Consider the following 14,431-nt stretch of genomic DNA (forward strand, 5'->3'; position numbering starts at 1 on the left):
TCCCTTGTTAATCAAAAACATTCTGTACATTCCTTCATCTTGGAATGTAATCAGTAAAACAGACCTATCTAGCTCTTAAAAAAGATTAAAAAAAAGTGAGGTAATAAGTTGTGAATCAAAGTGTTCCCTTCCAAATAAAACATCTGCAAGGGGGTAGGGGAAAAGAAAACTTAATAAAACTTCAGGGAAGTAATCAAATGCTCTGGTTCAAAAGGTAGTAGCAAGCATATGCATGGAGATTGAGATTTGTCCTTGTGGCATTTAATCCTACTCATATTGTGCAATTTACCTCAGCACGGTCAAAGCAACCACAACTCTACTCCCACTAGATGGAAAATTCCAATCAGGCTTAACTGAAACTGCTCAAAAGTCTAATTAGAAATCTTCCTCTTAAACCCAGCTTTGCTCAGAGAACTGCTCATTCCCTCTTGTAAACTGAGTTCGTCCTGTTCATCCTCCCAGAGCAACATATGAATGACACTTTATTGAGGTTGAGCCCTGCAAAGTCAGAAAAGCAGCAATGGCTTATACCCACCCTTCCTTTCTCTCTACTACATAAGCACAGGACCTAACCTTGACAGTGTTACAGCAAGATAAATCTGAAAATGCCTCAGTAAACTCTGGCAATTAAATGATATAACTGCATTGGGCCACCACGTAATTTATATATACATAAATGTTATAGATGACACTGAGCAATTCAAAGCTGTGGTTACTACATATAGCTTAACGTCTTGATGAACAAGGCCTTTGCCTTCAGGTTGCCTCTTTGATCCTAAGTGGTTACCTAAGAACCATCTTCATTACTGCCTTCTAAAGAAAACTAAATGACAAGGAAATAAAATTATTCTAGTTCATCTGCTCCCATTGAAGGTAAAATCACAAGGGAAATCAAAGGGTAAATAGCAAGACATTTATCTTCCCCAGGTAAATCACAGGTATTCACTTCAGCTGATGCAAGTGACTGAAAACATTCATACTATTCATAGAACAAGAACAAAAGAGCTTTATAAGGAAACGCAGTCAGAAATATCACATTGAGCTATCTCATAAATAGATAGTTACTCTGCTCAGCAGAATCCCTGGCACTGTCCCTGGCACCCATTAAAAATGTCAATGTTTTTGCTACATGATCCAACATAAATGCATGTCTGTGCACCCAGATACAACTTGCTGTCTGAAACAGATTCAAATTTTATTTTATTTTACTGCCAAATTCAATGAAAAAGAAATGTAGAAAGTGTCCTCTTCCATACCACTCCTCTTTAGGAGCACAGTCACCAATGGTGGTCAAAAGAATGTACATCTAATGACACAATTGTTTTGGGTTTTTTCCCCACATTCTCTGAGAAGTTTTAAATAGACACAAAACGTAATGAAGTGTGATCACTGTTGAACAAGAGTTATTTTTTTCTGGGACACAGACCTTGCTAAATACAGCAGTCGCAATACAAACACAAAACCCAAAGACATAACTGGAAGATAACCAAAGATTACCTATCAGAAATCATGCTGAAATACTCTATCAAGAAATAAAAAATAAACAAGCATTCTTCAGTGCAGTAATACAGCCACATAAGGATGGAGCTAATTAATTATGAAACCAACAAATACAGTTTTAATTGTTTATCCAAGAAGCACTTCAGATTCAAACATGGCAGAAGAACGTTTTAAATCACTAAATACAGTGCAGTTGAAAAGGTTTTTTGGGGTTATTTTTTAGGTTTTTATTTATCCTTAAGAACTCCATCAGCAGCCAAGAACAAGCAGACATAACATAAATATCAATTTAAAACAGAAATCGGAAAAATTTTGGATAGAAACAACTTGATCTCATTTCACTGACTGAATAAAGGAACAAGATTTGGAATGGAACTTTCTCAAACTACTACTCTGGAGTTTTCACAAATATAGCAAGACTTCCTCTCAAGATACTAATTATACTTATTTTCCCCACCCACCACAGTCCTTCCACCTTATGAGGCACCCCATCCCCACAGGAGTGGCACACGGAAAAGCCAAAACATCTGCAGAGTCTCTCAGCAGAAACATCACAGAATTGAAAGTTACACTGTATAAAATCTTGGAAAGTTACCTTAGAAATAGATTCTGTATAGGATATGCCAGCTTCCATGTAGCTATCAGTAAATATTTATTTGTATGGATAGGTATGGAGCTAGATATGCACACCCACAGACTCAAGATAGTAACAATCACAACAATGAGCTACCAACAATCATTTTGCAGGACTGAAAAAAGCATCAAGAATATTAGCACTGCAAGACCTGTTTTACAAAGCTAGTTAAGCTCACTGGTTTACATGTACCCTTTATTTGGCCACAGTGAGTTTTTGCAGATGAAGATCTGTGAGCAAGTGATAGAACAGCTTGCATTATTTGAAATTCTTTCCACTTCCCCAAAACAAGAATCAACAAGAAATGGAAGTACAACCAATCATCATCAGTGTTTTTCCTTTAAGAATTAAAGCTTAAAAACAAAGAGAAGCTTAAAAAGGCTCCTTTATTAAAAATAAATAAACAAACAAAGATTCTAGAAAGAGCTCCTATCATATGAAAAAGCTACCAGAGATCTACCTTACCTTATAATAAAGGGGACGAATGGTGCCATGCTGAGTGCTGAGTAAGTGCCATCCATTGGAGATGGATACAGCTTTCCCAGGATTAAAAGTAAAAGGAACAAACTTGGATAGATTTTCAGCTCTTCAGCTTCACTAAATAAAAAAGCAGGAAGAAGCATGTGGTAAGAACATCATTCTTCATGCTGGTCTTGAGACTTTCCCACAGGCACAGTACCCTTTTGCATTTCAAGGAGGTACATTATGACATTACATATGGTCATGGCAAGAACATACAAACCCTACTGGGCTCAAAGATGGCCTCCAGTTCTACAGTACCACGGAGAATCCCCCTGTGAAGGCAACTTTAGGCTGTGCCACCTTTTCATTGCTACCTTATCTCAGCCTCTTCTATCCTTAACAACAGTGAGCTGCCCTTGCTTTTAACTAACATTAAATACCAGAACCGGTAATGTTTCTCACAGAGCTGAGCAATTGAGAAAGGTGTTACAAAAAGATGAAGTCTTTTTCAGTCTGGAAGGAAGAGAGTGTGTATTTGGTAGATAGCAGGCTAGATTTAAGAACAGTTACTATCATTAACACCAAGTGGCTACTTTTTGTACTGTAAAAACATCCAGAAGTCCAAGACCAAAAAAAAAGATCAACAATTCCTTATTTAGTCAATGAGGTTTTTTTTAAAATAACACTCCAAAACACAATAATTCTTAATTTGAATTGAAAAACTAAAATAAAATTCAAGGACAGTATTACATGCGCCTTCCCAAAATTTTCCAGTGCTTACACTGTTACATTTTGATATGTCAAGGAAAACAGATTGCTGCATGGAATACATGCATTGTTTTTGCTTAGAGCAGAGGCTGCACAAGACAATGATTGGTGAAACTTTTCTTACAACTATTCATTGCAAGCCATTAAACAGACAGCTGAAACTCTCCTCTAAATCAGCTGCTGAACTTCTACAGTTTATACCATAACATTTTAAGGAAAAACAAATTCAGCACTGGTTTACTTTAAAAGTTCATGAACCTGGGGGTAAGAGCATCAGCATCATCCCAAAGTATATCATGCAGCTAGATCGAAGTGGAGCACTCAAACACCATTTGTGGACTTTGTAAAAAGAGATCAAGGACGTTCCACAAAGACAGTGTGTCACAGGCTGGAAAATGGTAATTTAGGGTCACATGAGGCCTAAGACCTTCTATCCTTTAAACACGTTAGAAATCTCTTTTAAAAATGAGTCACTGTCAAACAACAAGTTTCTATCCTTCCCTGAAATGCAATAGCTTACAAAAAGGAATAAAGCTGCTATTAATGACTCAATATCGCCTTGGACTCCAGAATCTCACTGCACTGTGCAAGATACAGCAAAAAAGGCTTGGAGAAATAGTGGTAGATCTACATAAAATCAAGAAGCACTGATGAAAACAGTAGTGTTATAGTACACGCACAACTCACTTTAAACTGAACACTGCAAAAGTATCATAGATATCATCCTACCTGTTCAAAATATTTGCTACAGCCTCCAACTGCTTGAGAAGGAAAGGATAAAGACTTGGAAATCGAGAGAAAAACTCTGCTCCTGTCATTCTGCAGAAAGAAATGCAGAAGAGTTACAATTAGTTGCATAAAAATACCAACAGCAAATCAATCCAAGCCAAAAAGAGTTAGTAGACTTCTGTGCTTGTTTTTTTAATAACCTTTTGAACTGATAAAGGATAACTTCATGGTTCACAGGTTCATTTAGCATTTTCTAAGCAAGAACAACACAAATGTAAGGTCAGGGAGCTCCTAATTAGACATATGGGCTATGCAGATAAAGCAAAATTCTTTCAAAAATAAACAAACAAACTGCCACCTATTTACAACAAGAAAGACAACTGCAGCTTGCTTGCCACACGATCAACTCAGATTATGTACATTTTAGCATGGCTCCAATAAAATCTTTCAACAAGCAAACAAATCCAGGTCTACAGAAATAACATGGTAAGATGGCAAGATTGATTGTCCATAAAAATAAGTATACAAAAAAACTATGCAAGAGTAAATCAGCACATGACAACTATCAACAAAGCCTCCAGCACACAGCCATCAAAACATGCCCTAGTCATAGGCCACAAAATAAACACAGCAAAAGCAAATTACTAGGTGGAAACAAATGTTTAAAGAAGGACATATGTACAGGAAGTTTTTTCTAGGCATATAAGAACAATACACTGAAATGATGCTAATAAAAGTATGGCCAAGGATTCTGCAGTAACTTATGACTAGAAGAAAGATTTCACTTAAAAAATTCAGTTGAAAACTTTCTATGAGCATAAATTGAAGTGTTGAGGATTGTTTAAACATTGATACTGATGATTACTGCTTATTCAAGCAAAAAAAAAACATACGTAACTTTTTATCACACAACCTCAACGTGTCTGCCAGACACCAAATTCTAACATCCCACAGTCAGATATCAAAGCTTCAGATTTTTCCAAGTCATCTAACAGCTTTTCAAAACAACTTCAAGTTTTCCATACACACATTACGTACCAAGCTGAAGAAAAAAAAGCCAGTCAGCACAAAATATAAGAGCTAGGCACATACATCAAGTCCATCAGCACATGGCATACATATGGAAAACTCAGTCAGACAAAATACTAAAAACTCTGCTTTAAAAAAAAGGGTATCACAGTTTGAAGCAATCTGAAAACATGTTGCAACTTCGCCTCTTCAATCTTCACACAGAGTGTGACAGGAAAAAGCAGAAAAGGGATTAAGCTTTCAATGGAACACATGGGCCACTGCTTAGATGCTGAAGAGAGGACTACGTGCAAGGAGCATCTCACGAAGCAATTACTTTTAAACCCATTTTCCCTATAATGAAATTCAGAAACCAAATTTTAATTAATATTACATAATGGAACTGAGTATTCTTATAAAGATAGCCCTGAAATTCTTTGTAAATAGTGTGATTTCATAAGCCTTTTTGACAGGAAAAGAAAACAGCAGTTACCAAACTGGGTAACTTACATAACCTCTCCCTTGGTTAACTGTTCCAAAAGTTACGTGATGGGAGAAGGCAGTCTAATCAAAACCATTAGTCAGCAGGTATCTGCAGAAAAGGTGCCTAAAGGCACTGTGAGCAGACTGGTTGTCCTGTGATCATTAGGAATGGCCTCCAGTTCAGAGAGGAAACAAGAAACACTGTATGTTAGCAGATAATCTGTAAAATGAAAAGGTGTTCTGAAAAACACAGAACTCTGATTTACGTGAGAATCCACCTGGGAATGCGAAAGCAGGGAGACACGAAATTAGAGAACGACCAGAAAGCAAAACAGCAAGAGCGAGTGAAACACAAAGGTATTTATTTGTCTCATTTTTGATTACTGACCATGCCTGTTGTTCCTCAACACGTACGGATTAGGCACACACAAGCAGCTGTGCACAGTGACTGAGAATGGAACCACAACAAAAAATGCAACGGCTCAGATTTCTCAAAATTGGACAGGACCCTGAGCCACCTATCTTCTATTCCATCATAAAATATGCTGCTTTGAAAAATGAACACCAGCACTTCATAAACAGACTCATACGAGTTATGTTCCATAAGTGCTAAGTTATCCATATTCTTAAAAGAAGGCAAGTACTAGACACACCCATTTATAAAGGAATATACCAACTAAACTCAGGCTGAAAAATCAACACAAAGTAACAGTTATCGGTTCTCATGGAACAATCTTTGATCTCCTTTTCTAAATTACATATGACATAGAACTATAGATTTAAAATAAAAATATAGATAACTATTCATTGTTTCCATTAGTCACAAACATAGTTCAAATAGATCGTTGGCAATGTGGCTACCATAATTAAATCCTTAAAATAAACACCTTGCAGATCACAGGATTTGATAGCTACCCACCCTAAAAAAAAAAAAAAAAGGATTTGGAAAGAAGCTTAAGACACTAGTATTTTTCTCATGTCCAGTTGAAATCACTTCATATAGCATCAGACTTCATCTTTCATGGTACCACAGGCTCTCTAATATATGAGTTTGTCTTGTTTTCTGCTAGTAACTCAGAAGTAGAACCATTTCACAATTTAGAATTTCAAGCAATGGACTTGTGAAAGGTTACTTACTGAAATACGAAGCAGTGCAATGAAAGAGAAAGATTATCAGTGAGCTGATGATGCTTACAATAAATCCCCCCTCCTCAACGTAAAATGTCATCCAAGTATACGGTTAAAGTATATACTTAATGTAAAAAAAATTTAGAGTTAATATTAAAAAACTGAGAGCAAATAATTGAAGGACTTGTATTCTAAAATGATTAGAAAAAAAATTATTTGTAACACCACATACAAACAGAATACTTTGATAGATGAAATAAAGGAAGATGTAATACCTGGATCTCAGGTACTCCAGTTTTAACAGTATTAACACTTGGTTATATGTGAACAATTCTGCAGAAAAGGCAGATGACAACTTAGTGTATTAGACCTTCAAAAAATGCTCAGTTTTGATTGCTAGAGACAGCAGTCACAATTTGCATTTTTCTGAAAACAAAACTGATGAAGAGATGCAGAAAGGGAGATGTGTGTGAGTTTCTTTCCTCTTTTCACTAGGGTTTCCTACCTGAAGAGCTCTGCCTTAAAAACAATCTTGAAGAATCTTCTCTAACAGACTAAATAAAATCAGGTTGCACTTTTTATTACATCTACATAACCCTGAGCCAAATAGACTTTCCCACCTTTCTCTGCTCCAGAGTGTATTCAGGAGGAAAAGGTCAGGATGACAGTATCTCAGAGAATACAGAGAGTTCAGATAAACTGGTAAAAAGATACTCTGAAAGCAAGTGATGTGACAAAGAACAGAACGTGATTAACACTGAAGGATTTGGAAAATAACAGTGTATCAGATGAATTATCAAAAATCAACTACTTGCAATAGTAAAATTTAAAACAGAGGATACAACTAAAAGCAGACTGCAAATCTATGAATTTTCCCTTGAAGTCCATTTTAAGCATGAACAAGAGTGTAGTTTACAGCATTTAATTATGTTTCTTGAGAAAAAGGCATAAAGTTTTTCACTTCTCCAAAATAACCTAGAAGTCTTCATTATATTCTTGACTGTCATTAGCTCCTTTATTCAATTACTATCTGATTTTTTTTTTCCTCTTTCATTGCTTTTTATAGTAGAATCTTGGGTGGCTTGGACTAAGATAAAGATCACACACAGGCAAGTTTTTATTTTCTCTGGCTTATGAAGATATTCAGAGTCACCTAAATTTCAGAATCAAACTCATAAATCCTACTGAAAATTGTAATGTCTATGGTCATTATATGCAATTTATCTGAGTAGTGACTTCATGTTGTACAATGCAAAAAGTAGTATCTGTGTTTACAAATGTAGTGTCTTTCAAATAAATTATCCCATCTTTATGCATAAAGAGTGAGTTATTTAACTACATTTAAAATAAAAACACATTAGAGCATAAAGCCATGGATGTTACAACCTGTTCTAAGGTGTGCTGCATGTTAAGAGAATATTCCAGATTAAAATTCTGCTTTGACATTGGGGCATATGTATCATTTTACCATGACATGTGTCAGAGATTAACTGCTTCTGTTCTTTCATTTATTTTTCTGAAGAACTCCAGGCTTTATAACCTTGTATCCTACTTTTAGCAACTGACATGGTAAAAAACGTTTGCAGTAAATCTGCCTATTTCAATTTAGGACAGCTGAGATTTACAGCCAACAAATCTTCCGACAGGATCAAGGGTCTTTAGAGTACATTTTGAATAAAAATGCTGCTAATGTCTCAGGTCAGCTGACAAATGTATTAACAGTTCTGTGACAGATGAAAAAATATATTTATAAAAGAAAAATAAAACTGGAATGAGAAAAAAAAATGAGGCATACACATTTAGGGAGATGGTGACCAAGAATGTGATTTTCATGAGATTGCAAAAGTTCTCTATTAATGGTCTCCTGTAAAATCCATTCTGTATCAGTGACCATACTAGAATCGTTAACCGTAGTATGTCAGATGATACCTTGTGTGAGAAGCAGTAACGCAAGAACAAAATCAAATTTATTCCCTGTACTACAAGTACAACTACTGCTGAAAAAGTTTAAAAACCCACAATGAATTCCATAAAACTGTCATTCAGAATGTCAAATTTATAATAATGCACATTTGAAACTTTTGCCTTCATTAAAATATGAAAAACGAAATGCAGCGCAGCTTAACTAAACAGTTTTTTACTGCCCATTCACGTTCTTTCCCTGTCTCTTAGTAAGAAAGTAAGTCTTCTGTCTCAAAATGTATAGTTTATTTCTCTATTAGCAAAGGCACACTTCAGACGAATATAAGAAAGCATTATCTTCAACTATACAAAAGTAGCATAAAATAATGGCTAAGTGCTGTTTCACAGTGAGGTTATGGTAAAGACCAAAGCCTGTTTACACACTCTAAGCATGGTATACATGCACTACGAGTTAAATGAATTGTTGGCTTCTTAAGTATCACTGAAGAATACGACAGTCAGCTGCATGGTAGTAAGGTACAGAAAGTAGAAATTATGCTGACTGAAGGCAATACAAAACTCGAAGAATGTACCACACTCAACTCAAAGGATAATCTCTATCCTGGATTTTAAAACACGGAAGATAGTATACTATAATTACTTGAAAGTGCTAGTGGGGAGAATGATTCTGAAAACCAAGGACCTTTGTTCTGGCCCCAAGAACATAAAAATTTAGAAAAAAGAATAGTTACAAGTAAAGGAATAAAACAGAGAGGAAAACAACCTAAAGAAACTTGTCTGTAAATGCAGAGAGAACGCACGAGTCTGAAGAGCATTTAAATAGATGAAACTCAAACAGATTTGCAACAGTTGATAAACAGTTCTTGTAATTTTAAAATTAGTTTTTGGATTGTGTTCCTTCTTATTTCCTTGGGAAAGTAGTTGAACTACGTACATATTATGGCAGCATATTTCAAAATGGATTGAAAACCATTACACAGGTTCAGCTCTACCCAGCTTACTCATATGACAGCTGAAAAAGTACAGCATAAATAAACAGAGCATTTGGGCTGGACTGCCCAGACCAAAAGGCAGCAATCAGTGTCTTAGTGTCGGCTAGTAGGCCTCTGGATGAAACAACAGATAGTAAAAGTTCAGTCTAGGCAGACTTGGAGAAGCTTGAGACTTGGGCCGGCAGAAACCTCATGTAGTTCTACAAGGAGAAATACAATGTTTTGCACCTGGGCTGAACAACCCCCGCGGATCAGCAGAGGCTGAAAACCAGCTGGCTCAGTAAAAGTCCCACAGCAAAGAACCTGAGGGTTATAGCGGATGCCAAGCTCAGTATGAGCCATTGACATCCTCACGGCAAACAAGGCAAACCACTTACTGGCCTACGTTCATTAAGATGAATGTGGCAACAGATCAAGGGAAGTTATTATCCTTGCCTACTTGGTGCATGGAATCCTCCATCCAATTTTGTGTTGCCACATGCAAAAGAGATTAGAAGAAATAGAAGGGTGTCCAGAAAACATCAGCACTGATGGACAGGGCCTCGAGTATATACCCTATGAGAAGCAGAAAAAGCCAGGTTTGCTCCATCTAACAGAGAGTAGGCTCTGGGAAGATTGAACAGTAGCTTATGACTGGCTTGAAGAATCAGAGATTACAGGCTAAATTTCCTGCAGTAGTTGTAGATGGTATAGAAAGGATCAGGGATCACAAATGGCAGCTCAGAAGTTTTGAATCGCACAAGAAAATAATGCTGGATTCAGACAGGTAACACAGTGACGTAGCACACTGCACCACTGAAGGTTTTAAACTCATGCCAAGCCACTGCTGTCCTAATCTGGTGTTGTCGAATTGTATTTTTAATGGGTATCATGAAGTCTCCCTTCTAGTGAATATTTCTATGATCCCATTTAGCTATTTTCCAATCCAGTAACATGGCTTTAAGCCTTCTTAGCAAATCAGAGTTCTCCTAATCTTACCACATTTATAGTTTATACATAAACACACTCTCACACACACACATATATATATACCTACTGCAATTTTAGCAAACAATAGCTCCTGATAAGAAGAGATTTTTTGAGATTTACACTTTTTTTTCAGAAGTTAGTAGTTTTACCATAAGTTCAGCACAATGTGCACTGTAATATTTAAAATACCAGCTTGATATGAAACAAAAGCTACCATTTACAATTCTTTAACTCAAAAAATTCTATCTCTTTATGAAAATTCTTGATTAGTAGTTCCTCTGAATGACAGAGACATCACCAGTCCTAAAAGAGATTAACAGCAACAGGAAAGATCCTTTAGAAATAAAGATTACGTATATATATATATATATTTTTTTTTTTTTTCAGAGCTGCATTTTGGATAATTCTTCTTTAAGGAATATATTTCTGAAATCACAACATTTCCCAGAACAAGGTACTTTCAAGCAAGCTTTTCACACAGATAAGGGAATTTTAGGACTCCCATAGAATTAAAAATGGGTGTGTAATTTTGGACAAAGGTTTGGAGAGCCACAATGAAACCCAGAAAAAAACAATCCTAAAAAACTGGTGCAACATAGCAGCTAATAACGCCAGGAGAAATGATGTAAAATGTTACTGCGTGTTTGTTTTTCTAAACAGAACATGATGCAGAGCACCTCTTCTACTGAGTGCCAACCTTTCTATAGACTTATTAAGTTAAATACAAAAACCAATCCAGATTTCTTTTTTACATCATGAAAAACATTATGATGTGGACAGAAGAATCAATATAAAGATGTGAGGTTTGCTCCTTCAATAAAGATGTGATAACTCTGCACCTAAAATAACTCTAATATTTCTTTTGTTAAAGAATTAGAAAATACTTCAGTCCCAGAACAGTAAGCAAAATAGTTTAAGTTCATTGACTTGGAAAAACATTCTTCTATGCCGTACAGCCCTAAGATAAATACTTTAAAAGAAATAAGAATATGCCACTATATCTTGGTTTTCATTTTCCTTCAGATAGAAGTGCTAGAATAAACATTCTTACTAGTTTATGTTGCTGTGTTTTTATGAGGTTAATAACGGAACTGTCAATCAAAGCCTATACAAATACAGTAGTTAAATACCTCCTGCTTTAGAAGCACTTTTATTTACAAGAGAGCTAGCCAAGATTTCCAAAGGACTGAACGGTCTGTTGTGCTTTGATCTCTTTTAAGTACAAGTTTCTTTCTGCCTCTTGTTTTGCTATTTATTATATCCTTTGTGTGATCAGGTATGGAAAAAAGCACCTGTGTAGAACAAATACTTCAGGAAAACTGTGACAGAGAAATAATTACGCAACACACAGTTTACCAAAACACTAAGCAAAAGCTTTTTCTAAAAGCACTATTGTTGCTGTACTAGCAATAGAAGTAAATGCACAATGGGATCACAATAAAAATATAGGAACATAACCAAAAACCAGTACTGCAGATACAAGCTGGTATCTATATCAACATAATAATCAAGTTAACCAATGTATATATATATATATATACATTTAAAGTAAAACATTATTTAATATGTTAAATAATTTAAGAATTATATTTCTAAAACTGGTATGGTATTCCCATGAGTGTGCAAAGGTGAGTGTATATTCGTGCACAGATAAATAAAATTATCTACATATCTCTAGAAAGCCTTCAATAACTGCTCAATCATAGACTATACAACTATAATCTTTAATCTCTTGCCACAGATTTAGCATTGTAAATTTTGCCTCCAAACAACCCACACTATACCTCTCTGTATTGTGAAGAATAGCTGCTTATCACTTAACATGGTGAAGTTCATGAATAAATGATGTGTACATTATGTACAGGATGAAACAGAATAGCTATGTCAATTCATATTAATGATTTTTTTAACGCTACAATAAAATTAAATTATCTACTTATGTGGTTAGGCCTACATTAATTTTAGTTCAAATGAACACATTTCAGTCACTTGGTAGAAACAAACTTTAAGGCTCTTACTTAAAATGGATTGAAGTTACTTCAGGGCAGCACGTATACTTTTAGGATATTTCACTTTGGACAAACAGTCATTCATGTTGCTTTACCATGTATTTTCTAGCTATAATTTGACACAGTACATTATGAAGTATCTCTTTGTTAAAGAGAGCATGGATACACATTTGCAAATGCATGATACTTTGTGATTGGGTGGTAAAGATTTGAAACAGGTTTGTGTCAGTGACAAAATCTTGAAATAGAACCAGTTCTTCGGATTTCAGATTTATGTCTTGTGCTCCTAAAAGAAGCAAAAATCACACAAGCCCATCTTCAGCCTCAAGGAGAACAGCCTTTTTTGTCTGATGTAAGTGATTTAGGATAGTTTTAGATTAGTGATGTGGAACAAACAGGACAACTGAACTAACAGCAAGCAGGAGGAGAGGTTCAACAACATGACACAGATTTCTTCAGGAGGTTGTTCCCAATTTTATCAGTTTCTGAACAACATTCCCATATATTTTATCTTAAATTTACAAATTAATAGCATCTAATAATCATTATTCCTATTATAAAGGCACTTCAGTATAGGAAGTCAGTGTTTAAATAAGCCTATTGTTATTGAACTATTAATCTTAAATGTTGCAATGGTTATCTGATTCAGTCTGAACTTTTGCATGTTTGCTCTGAGATCAGGTCTTCTAAATCTGTCAAAGTCAATAAGAAAGAATCTGAACATTAAAAACAAAAAAAGCTGAGCAAAATACATGTGGGCCTATTTTTGGCAGACAGAAAAGGGAGGGTTTTTTTTTTTTTTTGTTTTGTTTTGTTTTTTAACAAAGAACAGCTCCCCCACATAAGATGATCTACTGCACCTCCTGTAACTCCTGACTAACTACTTTGTGAGCACTCACTGGAACAACTAAAGTGGCAAAGGAGAGGGCAGGCTGCAAAGTGTGACACTGAAGGAGCTGGAAGAAAATTAAGAACCAGGGGCATTTAATGCACTTGGTCATCTCATGAAACCTCCCTGTCACTGACCCTGTATTTCAGCTGCCGTGGAAGAAGCACTAACAAGATCCAAGATAAAGTAATCCCAACCCTTCCCTCTGCAGCACTCAGTCCAAGAGGTACAAACAGAGCTCAGTGTTGTGAATCAAGTCGTACTTTCACCTCTAATGAAACTCATAACAGCTCTCCCATTTAACAGCCCCAGTGTGCCATTACAGCTTGACCACCTTTATGTCACCCGAGCTTCTTTCCACTTATCCCGAAATACTGCAGGATGATACACTGTGGGCATACAAGGACCCACCTCAGAAATCTTGCCAGAGATGGGGGTGATGCTCTGCAAATCTTTAACAAGGTTGTCACCAAGACCTAACTCTTGTGAGACAGACTTTTGAGCTGTGAAGCTGGAAGTCATGGAAGTATTAGCCTGCCAGATATGGAACATTCAACAGAAATCATGTACTTTTAATGTTGTTTTTTTTTTTAAATGTACTTTAACCTAGAATTCTACAGTGGATCAATGAAAAGGAAAATAATATCAGATTAATTCAATTTAGGGATAACAGCAGGAAAAGAGTGTTTTACAACAGAATGTTCAATGTGCAAAGTCTTCCTCTAAACCCCTCACAGTGTAAAATACAATACTTTCTGGTCTCAAAAAACTTTATGTTAAGGAGCAAGTACATGTCAATTTAAGAGAACAACGTAGTGTTTTTAAAAGCTAATTTGGGTCTACTTAGTGAACTTTAAGCAAGCACTTACCAAGAAGTGCTGAAGACTCTACTTGCAACAAAGACAGAAAATAAAGACAGTATTGCATGCTGACTGCC

At 35.8% G+C, this 14,431-nt stretch overlaps 1 protein-coding gene across 1 annotated transcript in view; it reads right to left on the bottom strand.

Annotated features, from left to right (window-relative positions):
* The window catches only part of LOC136048193 (tRNA (32-2'-O)-methyltransferase regulator THADA-like), a 129,107-nt gene that overhangs the window by 92,176 nt on the left and 22,500 nt on the right, over positions 1–14,431 (bottom strand). Inside the window, exons 8-9 of the mRNA XM_065735692.1 lie at positions 4,094–4,183; positions 2,600–2,731 (exon numbers count right to left, since the gene is read on the bottom strand). Coding sequence (XP_065591764.1) covers positions 2,600–2,731; positions 4,094–4,183 — 222 coding nt within the window. The remainder of the gene's footprint in view (positions 1–2,599; positions 2,732–4,093; positions 4,184–14,431) is intronic.

The sequence above is a fragment of the Cyrtonyx montezumae genome, unplaced genomic scaffold, assembly GCF_038088225.1.
Source record: "Cyrtonyx montezumae isolate F1298 unplaced genomic scaffold, pur_monq_1.0 scaffold_0, whole genome shotgun sequence".
Lineage (NCBI taxonomy): Eukaryota > Metazoa > Chordata > Aves > Galliformes > Odontophoridae > Cyrtonyx > Cyrtonyx montezumae.